Source organism: Pipistrellus hanaki (assembly GCF_964339955.1).
Source record: "Pipistrellus hanaki genome assembly, chromosome: 10".
Taxonomy (NCBI): Eukaryota; Metazoa; Chordata; class Mammalia; order Chiroptera; family Vespertilionidae; genus Pipistrellus; species Pipistrellus hanaki.
This window is the reverse complement of record NC_140512.1, coordinates 10,920,721-10,945,895: the sequence shown is the minus strand read 5'-3', so window position 1 is coordinate 10,945,895 and position 25,175 is coordinate 10,920,721. Positions and strand designations below refer to the sequence as shown.

Below are 25,175 nucleotides of genomic sequence, written 5' to 3'. Positions count from 1 at the left end.
AAGCCCTGCTGTGCCTAAATTAAGAATTTTATGTTATCCTGAATGTTACTTGGAGTTATATTAAATGCTCTTTTGAAATCTAATGAGATAATTGTAATTACTTTTGTACTTTTAAATAGCAGTGTAGTTAATTATCTTCATATTGTCTATGTTGAGCCATTCTTGTATTCCTGGAATAAATCCTGTCTGGGTTGTATCTCTTTTTCTTATAGTGCATTTCTAGCTTTAATCTACTGATTTTATTTAGGACTTTTTATGTCACTCTTCATAACAGATTTGACTTTGTTTCTTCTTGCCTTCTCTGTTAGATTTTGGTGTCTGGTTCCTGCTAATCTGTTTAGATGAGCTGAAATACATTTCCCTTCTTTTTATTGTGTGGACCAGTTTAAATAGCAAAGAGGTGGTCCTTTACCTGAAGATTTTGCAGTCTTGCTCATAAATTCATCTGGGCGCAGTATTCTTTTGGCGAATACTTCTTTCCTTTTTTTAGTTTGTGCCACAGTTTGTCAAAGAGATACTTAACTTCTATCCCACTTGATGCTTTCTGTCTTAATTCTACTTTATCTAAATCTTATATTGCTATACTTAGAAAATGTTTGCTTTCTTCTACTTGCTTTTTAATTTTTTTTTAAAAAAAATTCTGTCACCACTTCCTTCTCTGTTGCATCATCCAATGTCCTGATGTTTCTTTCATTAAGGAAAAGCACCTTCCTCTTGATCCCATTTGTCTCTTGAGGTACTGATGCTCCCGGCTATTGCTCCTTCTTACAGTAAAGCTCCTTGAAAAGAGTTGTGTGTGTTTTCTTCTCCAATCCCTCTCTTCCCTTTTCTTCTCCTGTGCCATTTAGACTTCCACCCCCACTGCGCCACCCATCCACCCTGGTCCAGGCCACCACGGCCTCCCCAGTGGCCCGTCCTCAGTCCTCATCTTACTTGACCTATCAGCTAGGTCTGACACAGTTGTCCGTTTTCTCCCTCTTTTCTTTTGGCTCCCAAGACTGCCCCACTCGGCTGGTTTTTATTCTCCCTCATTGGCTGGCTTTCTCTCTCCTTCTTCGCTAGCTCTTCCTCTTGTCCTCCACCTGTTTACAGTGATGTGCGCCAGGCCTCCGTCCTTGGACCTCTTCTATTCCCAGTCTGCTGCTCCTCGTGGTGATTTGACCCAGTTTCATGCCTTTAAATACCATTATAGGTGACTAATATTAAATTTGCATTTCCGGTTCTGGCCTCACTAGAGATATAGATCTGGATGGCTGTTTCTTTTACTTTTCCCTCTCCCCATACAAAGACCTAAAATCTCACACATCTAAGACAGATGTCAATCTCTCTTTTTCCACACCTGTCCTCCCTACCCTTCCTGTCTCAGCAGCTGACAACTGCACCCTTCCCGTTGCTCAGGCCCAAACACTGGGAGTGACGGGGGCTCCTCTTTTCCTCTCGCTGCCCACATCCAGTCAGCTAATCCCTCAGACTATACCCAAAGGAGTCCAGCTACTTCTCACCATCTCCCTTACTACCACCGCACGTTTCAGGACACTCACCTCATTCCCAGAGAATCACATTAATTTCTAATTGATCTTTCTGCCCTCCAGTCCATTTTCAGTGCACCGGTCAGAATGATCTTGTCAAAGAAAGTTGGATCGCATCACTCTTGCTCAGAACTTTCTGTTTTGTTAGAAAACCTAAAAATTGGCAACACCTGGGGATAAATTTGGATATATGTCATATCTGAGTTGAAATGTCATTATTAGAGATAATAGTTTTAGCTTCTATTAGACCAGAGACTATAAAAGCATATCTAGTAGTTCCAAAATTTCAAAAATTCCACTGGATTTTCTTGTAGCCTTATGGTTGTGTTCATGGGCTCAGATTAAAAAAAAAAAAGTATGAACGGAAAATATGAGAATATGACTTAACATAAATAAAAAAAATAATTGAAATGCAATGTAGATTTTTTTATTAGTGTTTACAATATAATCAAGCCCTTTGAATTGAAAACTCAAGTCATTATTGGGCTCAGAAAAGTTTTCTCTTTTTCCCCCCCCCCCTCCTCCTCTTCCTTCTCCTCCTCCTCATCCTCCATGCTTCTAATTAGTCCTCTCTGTTCAGAACTTATAAAACTCCTCTTATACGTATGTTATATCTCCTAACTCTCTTCCCTATTTCTCTGATTTATTGTTTAACATTTTTCATCTCTTTTACTTTTTACAGATATTGGGAGAATTTCTTATGAATCTTCTAATTTGTTGATTTTGTTTTCTGCAACATCCAGTATTCGGCTTACTGCCTTTAAGTTGAGTTCTCTTACAATGTGGTGACTGTCATTTCACCATTTCCAACTGTACTTCTACATTTCCAGATAGTGTCCTTTTCAGGACTACAGTCCTTGCTTTAACAATACAGGGTCTTCTTAAAGCTGCTCCAAGGTCTGCCTTTATCATCAACCTCGGCGCTTGGGGATGGGGTTCAGGTGAGGCTGAGGCCCCCCCCCCGTAGCTCTGCTTGTCCACAGATGAATGGCATGCTGGCTGATGCTTCCCTCCTTTCTTGCTTGTGGCTCAAATACCTAAATAAGGAGTTGGCACTCTCCCCAATTTCCTGAGCTCCCTTTGCTTTCTCAGTCCTGTCCGTGGGGCAGAGAATTAAATACATAGGCTTATCTCAACACACTGGTTTGGAATTCATACTGAGAGTCTCTACAAAATATGTTTTAAAATGCACTGGCATTGAATAACACTTGCAAACACATGACATCTGGACACACGCCCAGTGAGAATCAGGCTTCTTTGCTCTGAACTCAACAACACCGTGTTAGTTTAGATGAGGAAGGAAACTTCAGCAGAGTGAGTTGCAAATCTACTATTCCGGGAAATGATAGAAGTCTTATCTACCCCCAGCCACAGAGCAGCAAGCAATTTAGCAGATTTGGTAAAGAGGTTCTAGGATAATTCTAGGCCTTCCCTAATGACTGAGGTGCTAGAAAGAAAGTGGAGTTTGGTTGACTCAGGTCTAGGCTGGCTTGTGGAGTACCTGGGACTAAAGGTTCTAGGGGTAGCGTGGGGTCACTGGGCACACCTCTGAGCAGGTGAATGGCTTTGAGTATGGGTTAGGACATCCCTCTCTGTTTGGGACAGCACACAAGCTAAAATGGTCTTCACATTTTAAAATGGCTGAAAAAACATAAAAATCATTTTAACAGCATTACTAAAAGATAATATGTGACATGCAACAATAACACGGAATTAAATCGAATTGTCTATAAATAAGTTTTATGGAAGCACAGTTATGGTTCCAGTCTGTGTGTTGTATGTGGCAGTCTTGGTGCTGCAAAGACAGAGCTGAGTGTATCTGACAGAGACCATAAGGCCTGCAAAGCTTAAAATAGTTCCTGTCCGGCCCGTCAGAGAAACTCTGCTGATCCCGGCTCAGAGCCTCACGGGGCAGTGGGGATGTCGGCAGCCAGGAAAATTCCTGCCCGGGAATTTGACCTCCTCAGGATGATCCTTCCTCTTTCAGGGTTAAAAGGAAGGAACGCAGAATTTCATTCTGAGGTCTGTGTGGTGATGCTGTTTGACACAACCGGCGGAGTGGGCTCTCTGCCCACACTTGATCCTTCCTGTCTTCCAGCGACGGCTGAGGCGTAGGGTCATTTTAGCACCTGTAGGTCCAGCCAGAGAAAGATGACAGAACAGGGTGACAGAGGGATGCATCCTTTCTAAAGAGTCTGTAGCTTTCATCATCTAGGTTATTTCTGTCCCTCTTGTGAGTAATAGAAAACAAGGCTGCCCAGATTTTTCTCGTTGCGGGTGCTAGAAACTTGCAAGGCCTGTAGGGAGCAGCGGAAGAGGCGCTGGGGTAAATAGGTGTTAGCGAGAGTCTTAAAACCTCGTCCATCCAGTGTGTGGTTAAGGTGTCAGAAAATACATTTTTGACTATTTTCCAGATTTGCATTGTAACATGGCAAAATAATGTGATACTTGAAATGGGTACTCAAACTTGTAAAATGTGAGCCTCCATCTCTCAGAACCCCCCCTCCAGCTCATGTGTGCTTTGAATATAAAATCCAAGTAATAGTATACTATTACTTTCAATGAAATCTGCTAAGAAAATAACAGTCCCAAAGCAAAACTCCCTGGACGTTCAGGGCAGCCACCACTCTGAGAGGCAAGCTACTGGGAAGTGAAAGTACGAAAGATAGCAATGGGCAAAGCTAGTAGCAGTGGCCTCTGCCCTTGGCATCGGCGGCTGGTCCCTGGGACCCACGGGGTTCCCCGGGGGCCCCCATTCTGCAGCGGAGCCACGGCTTCTGAGATGGGGGCGGACAGAGGGAGTCTGCGTCCCCTCTGCTGGGAGGGCCTGGCTGCAGGAGTCCGTGTCACTCAGAATGAAGAGGCAGAAAGCAAGGAGTTTAAAATGGCATTTTCTCTCTGGCGACATATAACATCCCAATCGTGCCTACATAAAAACAACTTTAATGGCTGTTATACAGTTTATTCTTGCTTAAACATAGACTAACACATAAGGAGACTATTTTAAATTTTATTTAGGGCATCCAAGAGTGTGCCTTAGCGTATCGTGTTTAAACTCTCGAAGGAAACTGAGCTTTGGAGGAGGCCTTTGGTTTGAGGCTGAGATGGTGTGGGGAGCCATCCAGTTGACCCCCGTCATCCCACCAGCGGGGTAAGCAGGGCCCAGAGAGTGCGAGTGAGTGATTTGCCCACGTCACTCAGTCAGTTTGAAGATTTGGAGTTAGAACTCAGGGCTCTTTGCAACTGGGACTGGACTTTTTCAAAATGTAGCTAGTTAAATTGTTCGCGTTGGCGTCTATATTTATAGGTTCATAAATCCTTAGCGCCGTGATGAGTCTTAGAGACCCAGCCCCTCAGCTCCCATACCCTGTCTCTGTGGAAGAAGTGAAGGCCCGGCTGCAGAGAACGGCTGTGATCACGCAGTTTCTTAGGAAAGAAACTTCTTTAACCATCGCCCTGAGGAAGGCAGACTCAGTGTAAGAGGCTGCACACATCCAGCGAGAGCGGTTTTTGTTTGGTCGCCAGATGAACGTCTGCTTTTAAATAACATCTGTTTATCGGATACATGACCATAGCCACAAGAAGGAAGCAGAACTCATTTTTTCTTTCAAATTCTAGAAGTCTCACTACAAAATTCCTCTCGCTAGCAAAGCCGGGTTTCTGCACCTCAGCTCACTTATCGGCAGCTTCCAGGAGGAAGCACTTGTTTATAAAAGAGTCAGACAAACCGGTGGGCCAGGGAGGGGAGCAGAGGGACTCCCAATGAATGTCACTCACCCTCCTTTCCCCATTCCGCGTGTTCGCCTTTCTGTGTGTGCTGGACTTTGTCCCCTGCCTCACAATTCACTGCAGTTGGTTTCAGAGTCCAGGAATCCGAGTTTTGCCCGAGATCTCTCTTCTGGTTGTCGGCCGTGGGACTTAGGAAATGAAACATAACAGCCTTTGTTTTATGCAGTGTAGTGTACTAATTTAAGTTGCTAATGATAAAGTAAAGCCAGAATTGTCTATTACTACTGAAAAGAAAAACGGGTAGGACTGAGTCAGATAAATGAAAATAAACGAAAGTCTAAAAGCTTTTTCAGAGATTAATTTAGACTTATTTTGTTTTCCCAAAATGGATTGCATAATATATTTCCGTTTTCAAATTAAAATTAATGATTTATAATACATTTCAAATTGTATTATCTAAAGTTTTCATTTATTAAGTACTTTGTGGAAGCTATAAATATTGATATGTTGTCTTCCAGTAATTTGTAAAATTATCTGCATAAATCTTTAGGAAAAATATTGTGACAAGGAGTTATTTACCAAGGCCCAGCAAGACATGATGCAAACATGAGCAAATTGATGAGCAAGAACAACTTGAAATATGTTGTTTCCTATAAGTCCGATTTGATTTTAATGGATTTGACATTTTCTCCCAGGACACAGTTTTTTCTGGGTCCACATTTAGGAGAGAAAGTTAAAATGTAAATTGAAGTAACATTTACTTTTTATTTGATTCCGTCTCGGACATGTATATACGAGAGGCTGGTTTGAACGCAGCCTGGCACTTTGGAGCGACGGCAAGTCTCAGTTTCATCTAAAATGATTGTGATCTTGCGACCTGGATCCTCAATAATAACAAGTATCATTGAACTTTGTTATCTATAAGCACTTACTGAGCACTGATTATATTCCAGGTACCAAAATACAATATGTTCATTCATTAATTCTTAATAATAACTCTAGAGCTGGATCATATTAATGTCCTCATTTCACAGATGAGAAAACTGAGGGTTGGAGAAGTGAAGTGATTTGCCCACAAGCACACAGCTGGCCAGTGGGAGAGCTGGGATTTGAGCATGCTCCTCGCTGCTATCGGGGGCAGGGTTCTCCCAGGGGGCCCCCAGGTCAGCAGCAGCAGCAGCATCGCCTGGGAATGCCCAGATATCACAACCCCAGGCCTTCCTCACATTTACTGAATGGGAAACTCTTAGGAGACCATTGATCCCTCTTACGAGAGTTCTGTCCTCGAGACCTAATTGTCTGCAGAGGCCCACCTCCTGATTCCATAGCATCAGCAATGAGGATTTCAGCACCGAATCCTGGAGGGGACACAGACATTCAGTCCCTAACACACACGAAAGCATGGGCACCAGCGCTGGATAGAGAAAGCGCTGGATAGAGAAAGCGCTGTTCTCCGCTGGTCCCAAGGCCCGCAGGGGAGCAGACAGACACTCACGCTCGCGCGCGCACACATACATACATACACACACACACACACACTCTTGCAGCTGCCTTCGATCTAGTCGGGGCAGTGGAGGAGGATGCATGAGGTGCCTGCTGGCACAGGGGAGCAGGGGAGGAAGCAGGAAGGCCCTGTCCAGGAGGGATCTGCCTTCCAGTTTCAAAGACAGAGGGAGGGTGGTCAGTTTCAGACGGAAGAGTCTGTTGGTTCTGCTTGTCTGGAGTCTGAACAGAGAGTTGAAATGACTTCAATGGTTCTGATCATTTTGGCAGGATCAACAGAGGCACTGCAGCTGCCCTCTGTGCTGCCCACCTTCTGAACACGACTGTGCCTTCTCACATGTTATTCTTGGAACTGATGGCTACAAAGTAGTCAGAAGAAATCTTTAAAAAAAATGTGATGTACTCGTTTAAAAAAATAGTTGTATTGGTGTTTAGAGAGAAAGGAAGGGAGAGGGAGAGAGAAAGAAAAATATTGCTATGAGCACGGAACATCAATGGACTGCCTCCTTCACGCCCCCTACTGGGGATCGAGCCCACAACCTGGATGTCACCCAACCAACTGAGCCACACTGGCCAGGGCTGATGTGCTCTTTCTGCCCAGAGAAGTAATTTAGTCCTAGATGCTAGGAAGGCTGACCTTCAGTCATAGTGCCCATTTCTTTTATCTGTTAAATCCAAAGTGGGTCTGTTAAAACTACCACCTCTAGCTTTGGGACATCACAGCACTGAGCATTACAAGGCACTGTTATACCCTGCAATACCTTAATCACTTCATGCATTAGGCGAGTCATTGTTATTTTTCAGGATTCAGTATTTTAGAAATCTTCCCTATTGGTTTCCAGGCTAAATAAATTCTTTGCTCTTTCCATTCTGCTGGAAACGGGGGTTAGACATCAACAGCCAGGGCTGTCTACTCTTCGTAGCATCTTGGAGGAGATGGCCCTGATATGCACCGCTGTTTTCAATCACTTAAAAGGCAATAACTCGATTAGGCCGTCCTTTGTATAAGAACTGCCACTGCTCGCAGTTCTCTCCCCGGCCCCGCACAAGTAAATCTCTTCTGCTCCCCGCCCTCCTAGACACGAGAATAAGCAACGATACCCGTGGTCTACCAAGGACAAAATGAATACAACATGCCTCTGCTGGAAAACCCCATATTTCACCAGGCGGTGATGCATTGTGCTGCTCAGAAAATGACTTTTCGTGTGTGTGTCGAGCAGATGCTAAAGTCTGCTTTCAAGCTGAATGCTCAGATTGAGCAGTGTATGTGCCTCAAATGGAAAGAGGAAATTTTGAGTTTTTGTTTTTTAAAAATATATTTTATTTGTTTCAGAGAGGAAAGGACAGGGAGAGAGGGATAGAAACATCCATGATGAGAGAGAATCATCAATTGGCTGCCTCCTGCATGCCCCCTACTGGGGATGGAGCCCGCAACCTAGGTACATGCCCTTGATTGGAATCGAACCTGGGACCCTTCAATCCACAGGCCGATGCTCTATCCCACATGTGTCAAACACAAGGCCCGCGGGCCAAATCCAGCCCGCCAGGCCTTGCAATGTGGCCCGCACCGCGCTGTCATCACTGCACTCCGCTGTCAGTTTATGACATTGTCAGTTTATGACTGTTCAGTAAACCATTCGGCCCGCGATTTAGGCTGGATTTTAGATTTTGGCCCCTTCTCTGATTGAGTTCGACACCCCTACTCTATCCACTGAGCCAAACAAGCTAGGGCTGGGTTGTTGAGTTTTGTTGACAGCTGTCTCCACTGCTCTACAGTGGAATCACTTGTAAATGTTCTGCATGTCCCTTTTCCCAGAAGGAGGTCTTTTGGCTGAGACACTGATCTTCATAGTAAATGTCTGTGAGACCCCTCTGCTCCCCGGGTACCCGCCTTTCCATTCACTGGGCACGTTGCTGTCTCCGCAGGGAGAGTGTGGAGAGCCTCATTCAGAAGCATTCCTACGCCCGCTCGCCCATCCGCACCTACGGAGAGGAGGACATGCTGGGGGACGAGGTGCAGACGGCACAGACCCGAGGTAAGATGCTCCGAGCTGCAGCTGCCGGGAGCCCCAGGCCTGGAGCCCAAGGGAGAGAGGCAGGCACGGGATGAGACCTTGACCTTGGGGTACACTTGGCCCCAAAGTATCTCAGGAGCCTCTTCAGGAAGGGACAGCCCCTGAGGGCTCAGAGTTCAGTATTTTGCCCTTGAGTCTTAAGGGTCCCGGCTTCGATTCCAGTCAAGGGCATGTACCTTGGTTGTGGGGTTCAATCCCCAGTAGGGGGCGTGCAGGAGACAGCCAATTGATTCTCTCTCATCATGGATGTTTCTATCCCTCTCTCCCTGTTCTTTCCTCTCTGAAAGTCTTTGATGCTGCTGCCAGAAGCTTTCTTGGGCTTTGGATCTTTTCTAGAAGAATCTCGAGCTTCTGAGTTACCTGTCTGGGACCTCCTAAGCAAAGAGCTGGAGGGTTTGGGGGGCAGGCCCTTAGTCTGCCTGACCCTCAGTTTTATAATCTGAAAGCCTGTCCTCCTCAGGTCAGGAATGCCTTGGGAGGATAATGACTAAGATGGGAAACACTTAAAAAATGTCATTAGAATATGGCAGAGGGTGCTCTGTCACTGCAAATGCCCCTGTGCCCCGGGCTGGGCACCTCTGTCTGGTCTCCCAGTGCAGGGCATTGTGGGGAGGTAGCGGCCCCAGGGGGAGGGGGAAGGGAGATTGTAAGTTCCTCCGTCCAAAGGCTCTGGGAGACCAGAGGCGCCCGGCCCGGGGCACGGCATGTTTGCAGGGACAGAGCGCCCTCTGCCATGTTTTTATGTCCATCACTCAGAAAGAGCACACTCCATCCAAACACAGGACATCTCTTAAAACCACACCCACATACACGACTAGAAATTCCCCGGTGGGAAAATTTAACGTCCACTCTTCTTGAGGCATCCGGATGCTGCCATGTAAGAAAAAGTTACTTTGTACGTTGTCCAATAGCCAAGAAAGGACAGCGGAAGCTGAAGAAAAAAATGAAAAAGGAAAAGGAAACGCTCACTTGGGTTCTCTCAAAGGCTTTGGAGACCCAGGAGCTCTGGGAGACGCCTCTGTGCCTCCCTCCTGATGGGGAGGCCTCGGAGGTTCCCACAGGGGTCAGCTCCCTGCAGCTCCTCCGGAGCGAACCGGCCCCTGCCCTCAGGTGGCTGCGGAGGTCCGGCCTCTCTCTGGGAGTGTGCAGGCCGTCTGAGGAGCTGTCCTTATCTACTTAGGAAATTCCCTGTTCCAAGTATGCAATACATGGTTTTGCATCTGGAAAGGTAGATTCGCCTCATGGTCGACAGGTTTGTCTTTTTTGGATTATAAATCTATGACGTATTTCTTTTTTTTCCTTTTCTTTTTTTTTAAACATTTTATTAATTTTTAAAATATATTTTATTGATTTTGTACAGAGAGGACAGGAGAGAGATAGAGCGTTGGAAACATCGATGAGAGAGAGTCATCGATCAGCTGCCTCTTGCACATCCCCTACTGGGGATATGCCCGCAACCAAGGTACATGCCCTTGACCGGAATCGAACCCGGGACCCTTCAGTATGACGTATTTCTTAAAATAAGAAACAATGATCCTTACAGATAAATAATAAAGGATGTCCCAAAAATACATACACATACTTTGAATCATTATTAAGACAGTGATTATGAACACATATTTCATTTTTAAAAGTGAGCTGCCAGCTGTTACAGTGTGCGCGTACACTTTTTGGGGACACCATGTATACGTCTCGATTTGCACATTGATGTCGAGTTTCCCGTCTCATGCGCTGTCCCCCCTTCCAGGGTCGGCCTTCACCACATCCGACAACTTGTCTCTCAGCTCTTGGGTGTCGTCTTCGTCCAGTTTCCCCGGATTTCAGCACCCACAGTCCCTGACGGCTCTGGGCACCAGCACAGCGTCCATAGCAACGCCCATTCCTCACCCCATCCAGGGCTCTCTGCCGCCCTACAGCCGCCTGGGCATGCCCCTGACGCCCTCGGCCATCGCCAGCTCCATGCAGGGCAGCGGCCCCACGTTCCCCTCGTTCCACATGCCCCGGTACCACCACTACTTCCAGCAGGGCCCCTACGCCGCCATCCAGGGACTGCGCCACTCCTCCGCCGTGATGACGCCTTTCGTATGACTCTTCTGAGAGCAGGAGATCCCGACCCCGAGTGTGCGAGTGGGTATGGAGCTGAGGACAGGCTCTGGGGGTAGGGTGGGAGGAGAGGGTTGGCGTGAGGGATCTCCAGGAGACATGCGATCTATTGAGGAGGGGAGCTGGACTCCCAGCGAAGCCCGAGGGCAACGCACCATGGACCAGGATTCATCTGGAGCTGTGTGTCGGGGGGGCTCTTGGGTTTGAGAAAGAATCGGTGTCCAGGTCTCATCCAGCCTAAGTTCTGCAGCTGTGAGGGTGCCCATTTCTGCAGACAGACAGTTGAATCACACAAGGCAGATGCATCTTACAGTGCATTATCCCTAGGGGTGGAAGATGCCGTGTCCATGCAGTCATGTATAAAATCACAGTGTTTAGGTTTGCTTCCTGCTTCCCGGGGGTTAGGAGAGTCTTCGGAGGCCAGGCTGCCTAGCACCGCGACATCACGCAGAAGGACTGGGAGCCCGTCTCTCCCTGCAGGAGCTGGGCTGCGGGGAGTGTTGCGGGCGCCATTGGGTGGGCATTATGGGGTTTGATGTGTGTTGCTTGCTGGGGGAGGTGCCACCATCAGTGGATGATCCTGATGTGTGTAACTGTTGGCAATGACTTTGCGCCTTTCTTTTTGTGATAACCAAGGGCCAGGGCCTGGCGGGCGCTTCATCACCGTCTTGTCTTCTTGCTTCCTCATTCCGTCCTTGCAAATCCCTGCCCTGTAGGTAGGAAGACTCTTTTGAACGCAGTTTGGAAGCCAGAGGCTGTGTGTGTGACAGTGTAAATCGGGGGCTTGGTTTTTACCACCGATGTCCTCCCTGGGGCGTTCTCCAGCGGCTCCTGGGGGACCGGGCGCCCTGTCCCCTGAGCAGCGATCAAGAGCTGGCGGCCCTGTCTGGAAGGCATGTCTGTGCCCTGGGTGCCAAAGCCCCCCATCTGCACTTGGCGTTGGGAGGCTCCGAGGAGGTCACCAGGCACCGCCACACTCTCACATGTGGTGGGTGGCTCTGCCTTGTGGTTGGGCCAGCTGCCATGGCAACGGAAGGGATTTGCCAGGGACCGACCTGAGCACCTGGGTAGCCCCCAGAGAGCCTGTGCTCACACGGAGTTAGATGCCCGCCTCGCTCACCTGCCCTTTTCCTCACTCTGCATTCAGTGTCTCCCTGCCCATGTTCCCAGCCTGTCCTATGAAACGACATGTGGCCCAATGACCCCCTGACGGATGCATCGGAAGCATCGCTTAGGAGTGAATCTAGACACGCGTCCACTCCCTTTCCAGCTCTGGCTGTTTCCTCTGTCCCTCCTCTGACATGGAAGAGTAACTCATTCTATTTCAGTTATGTATATCCTCTCTATTACTTTGAGGCAACATAGATCCAAATAGTTACGGTTGGGTAGGACAGTTGGTATTTTGCAACCATTGGTGACCCTCATCGCAGACATTTAATGATGTTGATAGACCATCAGCTTTAGATACAATGCCGTTAGCTGTGGGATACACCCGGTCTCCTTCACCAAGCTCCCCAAAACTCTATTCTAATGGAATTTAAATGTTCTACGTCATACTCATTTTACTCCGCCCGACTGCAAAAGTGTTGACTCTGTTTGAAGTGATGGGGACTGTTGCTGCGGAGCGTAGAGGTGTGTTTCAGAGCAAACGCAGTACCCTCACCCCTGGGGGTTCAGTGGGCTGTTCCCACATGAGGCCTTGCCACGTCAAATGCTCTTCTCGGGCGCTTGCGGCTCATGAGACGAGGCGAGACGGCACAGCTGGTACATGGGATGCTGTCCTTGGACTTTGCCACGGTCGTTCCCTGCGGTCCCCAGGTTACAGAGGGAGAAGCATGGGCTGAGGCCGCCCAGCATCTGGGTCCTGTGGCTGGCGTACAGCTCCCAGCATGCTCTGCTCTCGTCTCCACAGGTAGTTTTTTTGAACCACAGCGCAGTGTGCATTTCCTTTGAAAAGCTGTGATGAGTAATGTTTCAATAGCCATTGAACTTAGGATGGGGGTTTGGTATTTAATAGTTGGCCTGTTGCCAGTGGCTCCTTTGAAGACAGTGGCTGCTTCCAGCAGGAACAGCAGAAGTAGATGCTGTTTTACATGATGCTACTCAAGACGCTGGCAGATTGCTGGTCTGCTGGAGGAAATTGAACCTGGACTTTGCTTTCTGCGAGAAGGAAAGGGTCATTTTAATACTATGTTGACATTTTTTCCAATCGGCGTGCCTCTAAGGAGGGTGCATGTTTTTGTTAAATATGGGTTTACACCAGTATTTCCTGACTTCATAACTTTCCTTGGTAATCAAGCAATAAGACTACCAATAAGAAGACTAAGACAGCAAGACATGCTATTGGAAAGTCACGTCTGAATTATTAAATGGGATGTATTAGTATGGGTTTTTGTTTGAACCAGAAAAAAAAAAAAAAAAAAAAAAGCACAAGGGACATGGAGCTCCACCTGTCAGTCACTGTTGCCATGGGAACCAAGGGTAGGCGTTCACCCCATCCGAGTCCTAGGAGCTTTTCAGGTTGTTGATTCTTACTTAACTCCTTGGGTGTTCAAGATTTAAGACGGTTAAGTGTATTTTACCGAAAATCATTACAAGAACTAGATCACGGAATGCCAGTTGGACAAGAAAGAGCAGGAGTTACGTGGTGTCAGTTCAAGGTCTCCCCCAGGGAATCAAAAGCATGGCTAACGTCAGAGCTGATAGGAGGAGGCCCAGTCTCAACTGCTGTTTGAGTCCAAAGAAACGAATTCATAGCTTAGTAGGGCCTGCATCTGCGATTTGTTTTAAAAGCATTTATCAATAACTCTAAGTTCTGTTATTTATTTTACTTAGTAAATCCCCCCTGCCCCCTCTGCCCACCCTTAGCACTATGAAGACACACACATTCAGATTGTGTCTAGTACATCCCAAACTACAGGGCCACAGGCCTACAGTAAGGGGTTTATATTTCATTGCCGGTCCCTCTGAGTTGATAGCAACGGTACGTTGTCCAGGAGGTGTACCCCCGTTCCTGGTGAGTGGGCACCCAGAAGGAGCGATACAAAATGTCCTGATGACTCATCATCACGAAACTCCTCTGTGGGGCTCTGATACGGAGTCCCACGGATTGGGAGACCCCCCCCCCCTTCTCCATATCTATCAATCTATCACTGAACAACACCCGGCCCCTCCCAAAGAAGAAAAAGGAAATCCTATAAAAGCCCAAGAAATGAGTGTTCTTAGGTAAAGTATCCTCACCCCATTCTGCCTCTGAGTTTTCCGAAAGATGTTAGTTAGGGTAGTTATCCCCATCCTGAAGTTCTCACTTGCCTTTCAGGCTGTCCTGCTTGTATTTAAGCTGAATTATATGGAGAAAATAAGGCTCCAATAAAGTGGGTGGAGGGACTGCACCACCCATTAGTGAGGCAGACTAGTTTCGCCATGACTCGGTAACTCAAGTTTAAAACGTCGGCTATGCAATGTGCAGGGTCACATGTTGTAAGAAAAACTCTCTTTTTACCCAGTCTTTCCTTCACTAGGTAAGGAAAACTGTTTTCATGATTCAACATGTATGCACTTGATAATTATCACCAGGATAACAATATTATATCCTAAATCCATAAACGTTTTAAAAATATTTTTTTATTGATTTCAGAGTGGAAGGGAGAGGGATAGAGAAACATCAATGATGAGAGAAAATCATTGTCTCTTGCATGTCTCTTACTAAGGATCGAGCCCACAACCTGGGCATATGCCCTTGACTGGAACCGAACCTGGGACCCGTCAGTCCACAGGCCAATGCTCTATCTACTGAGCCAAACTAGGTAGGGCTATACCCTAAATCTAGATGGCCTAGACGGAAAGAAAGCCCTGCATGGAATTCAGCAGCTCCTCTGGAGAATCCCACTGGGGTGGATGCTGGATTTTATTTCTGTATGATTACAGAATGCAAGGATTTTATGTAAAAAAGCAAAGGGAAGGTTCCAAACTCACTTTGGAAAATCAAAATGCTTTCTTCACTACTGTTCATTCCATGCCAGTTATAAAACAGTCCAGTTCTTACCTTTCCTCAGCATGCTTATATGTGCAAAGGTTCACTGACAAATGTTTGACAGGCAGAGACTCCCCAGGTATTTTCCGGCCCTTCTTCTTCTGTCCATGCCTTAAGTAATTCCACCGCCCTCACCCCTGGCAATACGAAATAAAAACAGTTGGGTGAAATGCTACATCTGGACAAAAAATACAGTTTGTTGTATTTTACTTCTGGTACATTATAATAGTGTATTTAGTTGTTTTGTTTTTCTGTGTTTTTTTTTTTTATTAGTTTCAGAACCCCCCGAAAAACTCTTTGATTTCCTAAAGGAAAAAAAAAAGAAAAAAAGAATTAGCCTTTTTAGGAGAGCGTATCACCGGCCTGTTGTTTGCTGTGCTCATTTGCTTCATGAATTGCGTGAAAGCAGTCACTGTAATGAAATGTGTGCGTGGGGGTGGGGGTGGGGGGGAGGGCATGGGAAATGTTTTATGGAAAAAAAGAAGTTATAAGCCTAATACTATGAAGTAACATCTAACAAAGTTCTTTTTAAGTGCAATATATTTATTTCTGCTAGAAATGTATTATCAACATTATGTAATATTTGAAGCATTACATGTTATTTGTAAACAGCTTAAAATTATATATTACCCAAAGTTGTACAGAAGTACACATGTGTGCATATTCATTTCTTCCATGAAAAACGGTGTGGTCTTGATACATATACATACAGTTACGCCTCTCATCATCCGGCACACTTTGCTCCATGACTTTGGGCACCCGTTTCCATCCTTGAAAGAAAAGGGGAGGATTTGGTAAGGTCACAGGTCTTGGCTGGCCACTCCCGGGCAGACACAGCCCATGGGACTACTACACAGGATTTGGGTTTTGCCTTTGAAAATCCCACAGAGGAGACATTGCTCTCAAGTCCCTGCTAGTTCTAAATGTGCCACCCTTGGTCCCCTTCCCCCGTCCCTCTTCCCGTGAGCACTCAGAGTGCGGGGACGTGGCTCTCTGTGCAGGATGATAGGGAGACGCCACAGAGCTTAAAGGACGCCTGCCTCTCATTCCAGCCCTGAGCTCCTGATGTGATGTAATGACATTACCCAGCAGGCTGACACCAAATAAGATTAGCCAAACGCAGCCCTAATCCTTCTTCCACATGACAGTCCTTCAGAAGCTGACGTTATCACGCCTCCTGCTCTCGCAGAAGTCTAATCTGTTACCCGGCATTTTCCGTGCATGCCAAACACCAACCTTGTAACAGTCTTTTATTTGGAGTAATTCTAAGCTTACAGAAAATGTGCACAAGTAGGATAAAGTACCCTGTGTACTCTTCACTTAGATTGGCCAATTATTAATTTTTTGACCCATTCCTTTTAGCATTTGCACTCACAGTCGTGCACGTGTGCGCATGTACACACACACACACACACACACACACACACACATAATATATACAAACCATAGGCCCAGTGCATGAAATTCCGTGCACGGGTAGGGTCCCTAGCAGCTGCCAGCTGCTGGCCAGGGCCTCCCTTCATCCCACGCTGCCCCCTGGTGGTCAGTGCATGTCATAGTGAACGAGCAAACTCCTTGTGGGTTGAACTCCTAAGGGGACATTTTGCATATTAGGCTTTTTTATATATAGATTGTTTTTCTGAATCATTTGGGAGTAAGTTTCACATACCATACCTATTATGCCTAAGTAATTCACAGTGTGTTTCCTAAAACCAAGAAGATCCCATGAAACATCCCGGTAGAGTTAGCAACCTCAGGACATTTAGCAATGGAACAATGCTGCAATCTGCCATCGGTACTCCAGTGCTGTCCAATGACACAGTGATGTTCTCTGTGGCATATCTATTCCCTCAGGACAGATCTAGAGCAGAGACACATGTTGCATTTTTAAATGTTTCTTTAGTTCCCTGTAAGCTGATAAAGTTCCCCAGCCTCTCTTCATCTTTCATGGCAAAATCATCATCATCATCATCATCACCCCTGCTGTTGGGTTTATAAGCGATTCCTTTTGCTGGAGATCTGTATCAGAAACAGAGTTCTGGGTGCCCAAAGTGCCCAGTGGGGTGTGTTTGCTTCTCTCAGTGGACAGGAATCCACTGTGGGGGGCGTGCAGGAGGCAGCTGATCAATGATTCTCATCATTGATGTTTCTATCTCTCCCTTCCCTTCCTCTCTGAAATCAATAAAAAATATATTTATTTAAAAAAAGAAACCAATTCTAAAGTTTAGATGGAGACAAAAGACCCAGAATATCCAATACAAGATTGAAGAACAAAGTTGGAGGACTGACAGGACCAAATTTCAAAAACTACCAAAAAGATTCAGTAATAAAGATGGTATGCTCTTGGTGAAACAATAGAGAAGATCAGCAAAACAGAATGGAGAACCCAGAAAAGACACCAACATGATATAGTCAACCGATCTCTGAACAGATAGTTCACCCAAGAAAATAAACAGATCATAAATGAACATGAGAAGATGCTCAACATGCCATGCCTTTTGGGAAACACAAATGAAAACAACAATGAGATAGCACTACACAACTCCCAGAATGTGGGATTAGATAGTGGTAACATTGCACAACCTTGTGCATATACTCAAGTCAGTGAATCCTACACTTAAAAGAATTCATGCTATGGTATGTGAGTTATATCTCACTAACGCTTGTTATTTTAAAACGCAAAAAAAAAAAAAAAAAAAAAAAAAAAAAAGATAGTCAGCAAATCTCTTTTCATTCTTTAGGGCCCAACTTGTCAACTTTGAGAACTTCCAGGGAAGTAGAATCCCGTGTATTTGTGAGTTAAGAGTGAGTGGTCTAGAATCTTCTCCTTGCCTCAATTTGTTTTATCGGTAAAAAGAAGATAATATTGCCTATTTGAGAGCATTGTGTGGCCTTGGGCCCTCAACTTATATTAGTTTATTTCTATACCCTCTTTTATTTATTTATTATTATTTTTTTTTAGAGGAAATTATATCTGGTTCTTTGGGAAAATAATATAATTCTTCTCCATCCTGAATTTTGACATGGTAATAATTGCTACCTTTTATAAAACATTCACTATATTCACACACTTTATGTACATTATCTTGCTTAATCTTTGCAACAAATCTATGAGGTAGGAGCCATTACTACTCCCATTTTAAAGTATGCAAAAACTGAGGCTTAGAGAGATTAAGTGACCTTCAGTAAGTGGGAAAGCCAGATCCCCAGGTTCTGCCTTTACTTGTAACTAACACACTACACTAACTCCTCACACCAATAGCTGTAAAATAAAAGAATTAAAAAACAACACCACCATTTCTCTTGCCTTTTTTCCCCCTGAGTCCAGGTACAGCGCCTTCACTAAGAAACGTAAAGACTGTATAACTCAACACCTAATCGACTAAATTATCACTGTTAATTGTCTCAAGAAGAGTTCGAACAGACTGCAGGCCAGAAGGGAATTTTGAAGTTCCACCTTCCTCTTTTGTGGGTGGGTAATAGCCACGTAGAAGCAGGACGTTGCTGCCCACGGGACAGTCTGCTGGGCTTGATGTAGTAAGCGCCTGCTCCTCATTTGGGCACAGATTCTAGCTGCCATGTAGCCTACGAGAAGGTGGGCGTGATTAGAAAATAGGAACAGTGGAGCCACTGCACTTAGAGACTGGACAGCAAGTGAAGTCAGGGAGGAGCCAGAGGAAGAGACCAGGAGTGCTGTGGGAGCCGGTGGGGGCTGGGCAAACAGGTTAGAGGGAGGGGGAGATGGGGAGGTTGTGCTCATTGGGGTTGGCGGTGAGAGGTGCCACCACTGGAGGACAGGATGGGGTCACACTGCGGGGGGAACTGCAGAGAGTCAGACCCTCAGGCTGGAATCAAAACACAGAGCTGGAGAGAAGGGAAGCCCTGGGAGGAAGGGAATTTGATACAGGGCACTGTTTGACTCAACTTTACAGCTACCCAAATATATGTCCACATACTAACTATTGTAGAATCAAACGAGGCCATGGAGTCCAAAGTCTTTATTTCAGAGCTGAGGACATCAGAGGTAGAGAAATAAACAGCCCAAAACATCCTGGGCCCGATCCGGTAATATTTTTAGACCACTGTGTCATAATCAAAGTTAAATCTTAAATCAACCTAAAATATCATGTAATATAAAACGTAGCATCCGGATGCCTCATGTATCTTTGCTGTGTTTGCTGTTTTGCATTTAATCTGCCCACATATATTTTATAATTTGTTCTTTAATGTATTCTAAGACTTCTGCCTATTCGTATTGAATGTGCTAATTCTTAAATTACTCACTTTGGTGGTAAGTAAAAATAATCTCAATATGTTGGAGACTGTCCATGGAGCTGTCACCAGTGTGTTATATGTACATATGTATGTGGTTGTGTATATGTTGGTTGTCAATTAGTGATGTATACTGAGTACCCTTCTGCTGAAGTCATTGAGCATATATTATGCAATCGGGCTGTCTCCCCATGTAGGGATTGAAGGAATTTGCCTTCACCCATTAATTCATGAAACATGCTTATGGAAGGCTGTCCATGGTCAAGGAGGTGTCATTTCACCCAACATAGGTCTGGGGAACCAGTCAGAGTATGGGTGGCTGAGAGAGCTCCTGGGGTAAAAGGAGAATAGGCCCCTGTAGACACAGAAAGTAGATCAAAACTCCCAGAAATTCCAACTTATCATGATACCTTTTCTCCTTTGGACATCTGCATGACGTTGGCAGTGGTATGCAAAGCAGCACACACAGATATATGTACATTCAAGCTGTCAGCTTTGTGGTGATTTTCCATTTTCTCCTATGAAGAAGGCCTGCCTCCAACCAGGATTTAAGCATTCCGTACAAAGTAATTCAATGGCTGTGACGTTACTGTTTAAAAATGAATCATTCAAGATATGTAATGGTTTTAGTTTAAAACGGTAATTTTACAATAGACTAGAGGCCTGGTGCACGAATTCGAGCACCAGTGAGGTTCCTCGGCTTGGCCTTCAGATCTGGCCAAAACCGGCTCTCTGACATTACCTGAGGAGTCTTGGATTGTGAGAGAGCACAGGCCAGGCCATGGGACTCCACCAGTGCATGATAGGGGCTGGGGAGGGACTCGGGAGGTTGGCCAGCTAAGGAGGGTCCACAGGAGGGCTCCAGGGCATGTCTGGTCCATCTCACTCAGTCCTGATCAGCCAGACCCCTGCAGCAAGCTAACCTACTGGTCAGAGTGTGTGCCCCCTGGTGGTCAGTGCATGTCATACTGAGTGGTTAAGTGGCCTTAACACATCAATAGCATATTATGCTTTGATTGGTTGAATGGATGACTAGATGACCAGCACTTAGCATTTTAGGCTTTTATTTATAGGACTAGAGACCTGGTGCACAAAATTTGTGCAGGGGTGGAGGTTGGGGGGGTGTTCCTCAGTCGGGCCTGCACCCTTTCCAATCAGGGACCCCTCAGGGGATGTCCCACTTGCAATTTGGGACCTCAGGCTCCTAACTGCTTGCTTGCCTGACTGCCTGATCATCTCTAATCCCTCTGCCTGCCTGTCTGATCTCCCCTAACTGCCTCTGCCTGTCAGCCTGATCACCCCTACCTTGCCCCTGTTGATCTAATCACCCCTAACTGGCTCTGTCTGAATGAGATCCTAAAAATTTTGTTACCATCTTTGAGACTATTAATGTTAGACTAGAGATAAACACTAGGATGGCAATTCCAACTCCTTGCACCATAAAAGAGAAAGAAGTACTTTAATGTAAAAGAAACTGTGAAATAGCCGAAACCAGTTTGGCTCAGTGGTAGAGCGTCAGTCTGCGGACTGAAAGGTCTCAGGTTCGATTCTGGTCAAGAGCACATCCCCGGTAGAGGGTTGTGGGCACATCCCCGGTAGGGGGTGTGCAAGAGGCAGCTGGTCAATGTTTCTCTCTCATCGACATTTCTAGCTCTCTATCTCGCTCCCTTCCTCTCTGTAAAAAATCAATAAAATATATTAAAAAAAGAAAAAGAAAAAAGAAAAACTGTGAAATAACACAAATACAAACCCCATCTTTTGTACAGAGAGTATCACGTAAAGTGAAATTACTATTTTAAAGGATCAAATTTCAGGTGGGAAAATTTAAATTTTCAAAATGATGTTCGTTAAACATACCGCTATCTTTCCTGTTCCCTATAACCATGCTAGACAGAGACATAACTGAGCTATCCACTTAAATTTATATCTATGAATTTGTGTAAAGTAACATTTAAATTTGATTAAAAATTATCTTATTCAATTAAAGCAAAGTCATTACTATATTACATGGAAAACCAAACATTGGCCATGATGAATATCTTAATTATTTTGAAAAATGAAATATGCAATGTAATATGTTTACCAGTTATATTTGGAATTTTCCTAAATTTCATATTTAATAAACTGATTAATTACAACAGTGATGTTTCTTTTTAAAAATAAAAGTTAAAACTACCTAAAATGTTAAATTCTGATTTACAAATCATTATTGCCATCTGCTGGTTATACAGTTTCATTGCATTTTTTGCAAAAATTACCAATCAGGTTCATTGAAAGACAAAAGGGAAAAGGAAAACGGAGGTGAGGTTTATCGATATGGATGACTACATTCAAAATCTCTAAGTGAAAGAAGTCAGTGATGTGCTAAATCATGAGATCGCTTCATTTCAAAGAGAGTAAGATAAGGTGAGTATATATTGTATTATATCAAATTATAGTTTATTATTTTAATTGTCAGTTCACCACAGCATACTATCAATACTATTTTAAGTTATTGTCGTTAAGCAGGTGGCTAAATATGACTGAACAAACTGTCTTCTCAAAATTAGTAGGTCAAAATAAGTGACTAATGGTAGAGACATCATGAAATGATGAAAACATCATGTTCTAGTCAACTGAATAAAACCACCTTTTTCTTCCCCAACAAAACCCATTCTCCACTTAGTAAGAGGATGCTGAGTAATTTAGGCAACTGTTGGCCAGTTTTCTGAGTTAACTAATGTACCTAGAACTTGTATCACTGTTTAATAATTAGAACTAACATATAACTTAATGTCAATCCAGGTAAGCAAAAAATTAAAACTACTATGCATCATTTTATTCTGAATATGATTAATCTAGAGCAAGATATAAAAACTTTTATTATTAAGCACATACTAAGCTTCAGGTGCTTTAGCATTTTTCAGAGGAGGAAATAAATAGTAGATTGGCTAAACTATTTGCTGTCATACACTGCTAACCTCCCATAGATGATTAAACCTTTAAGTAAATGGTTTGGACCGGAACCTAGCTTATGGTTAATTCTACGTGTTCACTATATATCTGAATCATATACGTATTTCCTGCTTCTTTTCCCTTTAACTCTAAACCATGAGTATATTTTCCTGTATCATTATTCATTCATTCAAAATGACTTCAGTCAACTTAGTAACAAATGCGGCAGTGTCCGCGTGTTCTACCATTTATTTGATGTTGAGGTTATTTCTAATTTTTGACTGATAGACATGACCGTACAATGAACATTCTTATAATAAAAAAAGTTTTTGTGATAAAAATGACCATAGTTGTACTTTCCAGGGTAAGGATATGCTTTATTTGCAGGACACGGAGTGATCCAAAGACAATGGGAAACTTCAGGCAATGAGAAAAAGTGGATTAAAAAGGGAAATCTAGGAAATCTGGAGGCCGCGCACGTGGGAGGCCGCGCACGTGGGAGGCCGCGCACGTGGGAGGCCGCGCACGTGGGAGGCCGCGCACGTGGGAGGCCGCGCACGTGGGAGGCCGCGCACGTGGGAGGCCGCGCACGTGGGCCTGGACCTCACGCCCGCTCCAGGGGTCTCAACGGCGGCGGCGGGCCGAGTCGTTGAGGCGGTGCGCCCGGGGCCGGGCGGCGCCGGGAGGGACGCGCTCCATGGAGCAGGGACGATGAGAAGATGCCGCGGCAGAGGAGGAACCGATCCAAAGACGCCGCCTCGAAGGCGCGGCAGGCCTCTCCGCGCTGCACGCGGCCCCGGCGGCGGGGCCGGGCGGCCGGGGCCGGGGAGCCCGAGCGGGAGCGGCCGCCGCGGGCGGAGGCGGACAGGCCGGGGTCGTGCAGGCCCCTGAGCGGCGGCTGCCCGCCCGGGGGCGCCCGGCCCGGCTCCCCGCGGAGGCCCGGCAAGCCGAGGGCGCAGAACTGGGTGCGGCTGGAGGTCCCCCCGGGCTCGCTCCTCGGGCGCTTCCAGGGGCTCGGCTTCGTCCTGGAGCAGCTGCGCCACAAGGTGCACCTGCTGCGGAGGCGCCAGCTCTCGCTCCGCACCACCGTGGGCCTAGGTGAGCGAGCGGGGGCCGGGGGGCCGGGGGGGGGCGGAGGGCCGGGGGCCGGGGGGGACCGGGGGGCCGGGGGCCGGGGGGGGCCGGGAGCCGGGGGGCGGGGGGCCGGGAGCCGGGGGGCGGGAGCCGGGGGCCGGGGGGCCGGGGGGCCGGGGGCCGGGGGGCCGGGAGCCGGGGGGCCGGGAGCCGGGGGGCCAGGGGGCCGGGGGCCGGGAGCCGGGGGCCGGGGGGCCGGGGGGCCAGGGGGCCGGGGGGCCGGGGGCCGGGGGGCCGGGGGGCCGGGGGGCCGGGGGGCCAGGGGGCCGGGGGCCGGGAGCCGGGGGGCGGGAGCCGGGGGCCGGGAGCCGGGGGGCCAGGGGCCGGGGGGCGGGGGCCGGGGGCCGGGGGGCCGGGGGCCGGGGGGCCGGGGGGCCGGGGGCCGGGGGGCCGGGGGCCAGGGGCCGGGAGCCGGGGGGCGGGGGGCGGGAGCCGGGGGGCCAGGGGCCGGGGGGGCGGGGGCCGGGAGCCCGGAGCCCGGGAGCCTGGGGTGAGGGGTGGGCGCGCCTTGAGGGTCAGGGCCCCGGCGAGCCTGTGGCCGCGGGGAAGGACAAGGTCCGGGGGACAGAGCCCCTTGTTGTAAAGCACTTGTCAGGGGTTCCGGGCCAGTGGACGCCCACGAAGTATTTCAGTCGGGCACCGCGTCACGGTTGTCAGAGGAGGGTAAGCCTCAGGGACAGACGCTGGGAAGGGGGAGAGGGGCCCCCGGGGAGATGTCGGGGGGGGAGGACAGTGAGGAGCAGGTGCAGAGAAGGGCTGGGGGGCGGGGGAAGATTAAACATCGGGGCGCTGGTGCCACGGGGTCTCCGCTGCGGCCACGCAGAGGCCGGTCCGGTCGGAGGGAGGAGGTCCGCCCGGGGCCCCCACCTCCTGCGGTCAGGGGGCTGCCATTCTCGGCCTCACCATGATCTCAGGGGGGGACGGGGGGGAACGAGAGGGAGGGAGACGAGGAACGGGGTGAGGACTTTGGAAAGCCAGGCGGGTTTAATCGGATGCTTTATTTTCCCTTTTCCTTAAACGTGACTTGTGAGAGTTTTCACCAGGATGTGTAGTTGTCTGGAGAATAAGGAAGAAGATACAAATGTAGCTGAATAGGACAGTCTCTTTGCATTTTATTTATGGGTTGTTTTTCATTGGTTTTGTGTTTGTTTTTGAAGAGAGAGAAACAGTGGCTGCCTCAGCTTGCCCCCACCGGAGTCTGAGCGGAAACCTTTTAGTGCCCAGGCCGAGGCGGCGCCCACTGAGCCACACGGGCCAGGACCCTTGTCTGTATTTAAAGCCAACGGAGCCCTATCAGAGGGGCGCCTGTTCCAAGCTGGGAGAGAAGGTGCAGGTTGAAGTTCAGAGTGATCCAGACCAGAGTTGATTCTGTGTTAGTAAAAAGTGCCAACATGTGTAGTGAAGATCTACTTCTTCTGTGAAGAGCCACGTAGTAGGCCACATACAGTCTCCATTGTCTGTTCTTCCTCCTTATTTTTACCACCTTCAACAACGGAGCTGGCCGGGGTGTCTCAGTCATTGAGCTGTGTCCTGGGAGCCAGGAGGTCAGTGTGATTCCCGCTCAGCCAGGGCTCATGCCTGGTCGCAGGCTGGATCCCCAGTGGGGGGGTGCAGGAGGCAGCTGATCCATGATTCTCATCATTGATGTTTCTATCTGTCCTTTTCCCTTTCTCTCTAAAACTCAATGAAAATACATTAAAATTATTGTTTAAGTCACCATGCTCAGCTAGAGGACGGGAACAGACCAGGGCTGTAGTTTGCTGAGGATGGTGTACGCCTCCGAAAACCTGCTTGTTTTCGGAGGCGTACAGAGCAGCTGTGAGGAAGAGCCCAGGATGGCTAGGAGTGTGGAGGAAGACTGAG

At 47.2% G+C, this 25,175-nt stretch overlaps 2 protein-coding genes across 2 annotated transcripts in view; both read left to right on the top strand.

The window, feature by feature from the left end:
* The window catches only part of TBX20 (T-box transcription factor 20), a 38,187-nt gene extending 22,903 nt beyond the window's left edge, over window positions 1–15,284 (top strand). The window contains exons 7-8 of the mRNA XM_084897236.1: window positions 8,688–8,797; window positions 10,584–15,284. Coding sequence (XP_084753362.1) covers window positions 8,688–8,797; window positions 10,584–10,924 — 451 coding nt within the window. The 3' untranslated portion in view covers window positions 10,925–15,284. The remainder of the gene's footprint in view (window positions 1–8,687; window positions 8,798–10,583) is intronic.
* Window positions 15,285–22,897: 7,613 nt separating this feature from the next.
* DPY19L2 (dpy-19 like 2) overlaps window positions 22,898–25,175 on the top strand; it is a gene marked incomplete at both ends in the record, with an annotated part of 39,150 nt that continues 36,872 nt past the window's right edge. Inside the window, one exon of the mRNA XM_084897302.1 lies at window positions 22,898–23,276. Within this exon, the coding sequence (XP_084753428.1) occupies window positions 22,898–23,276 (379 nt within the window). The remainder of the gene's footprint in view (window positions 23,277–25,175) is intronic.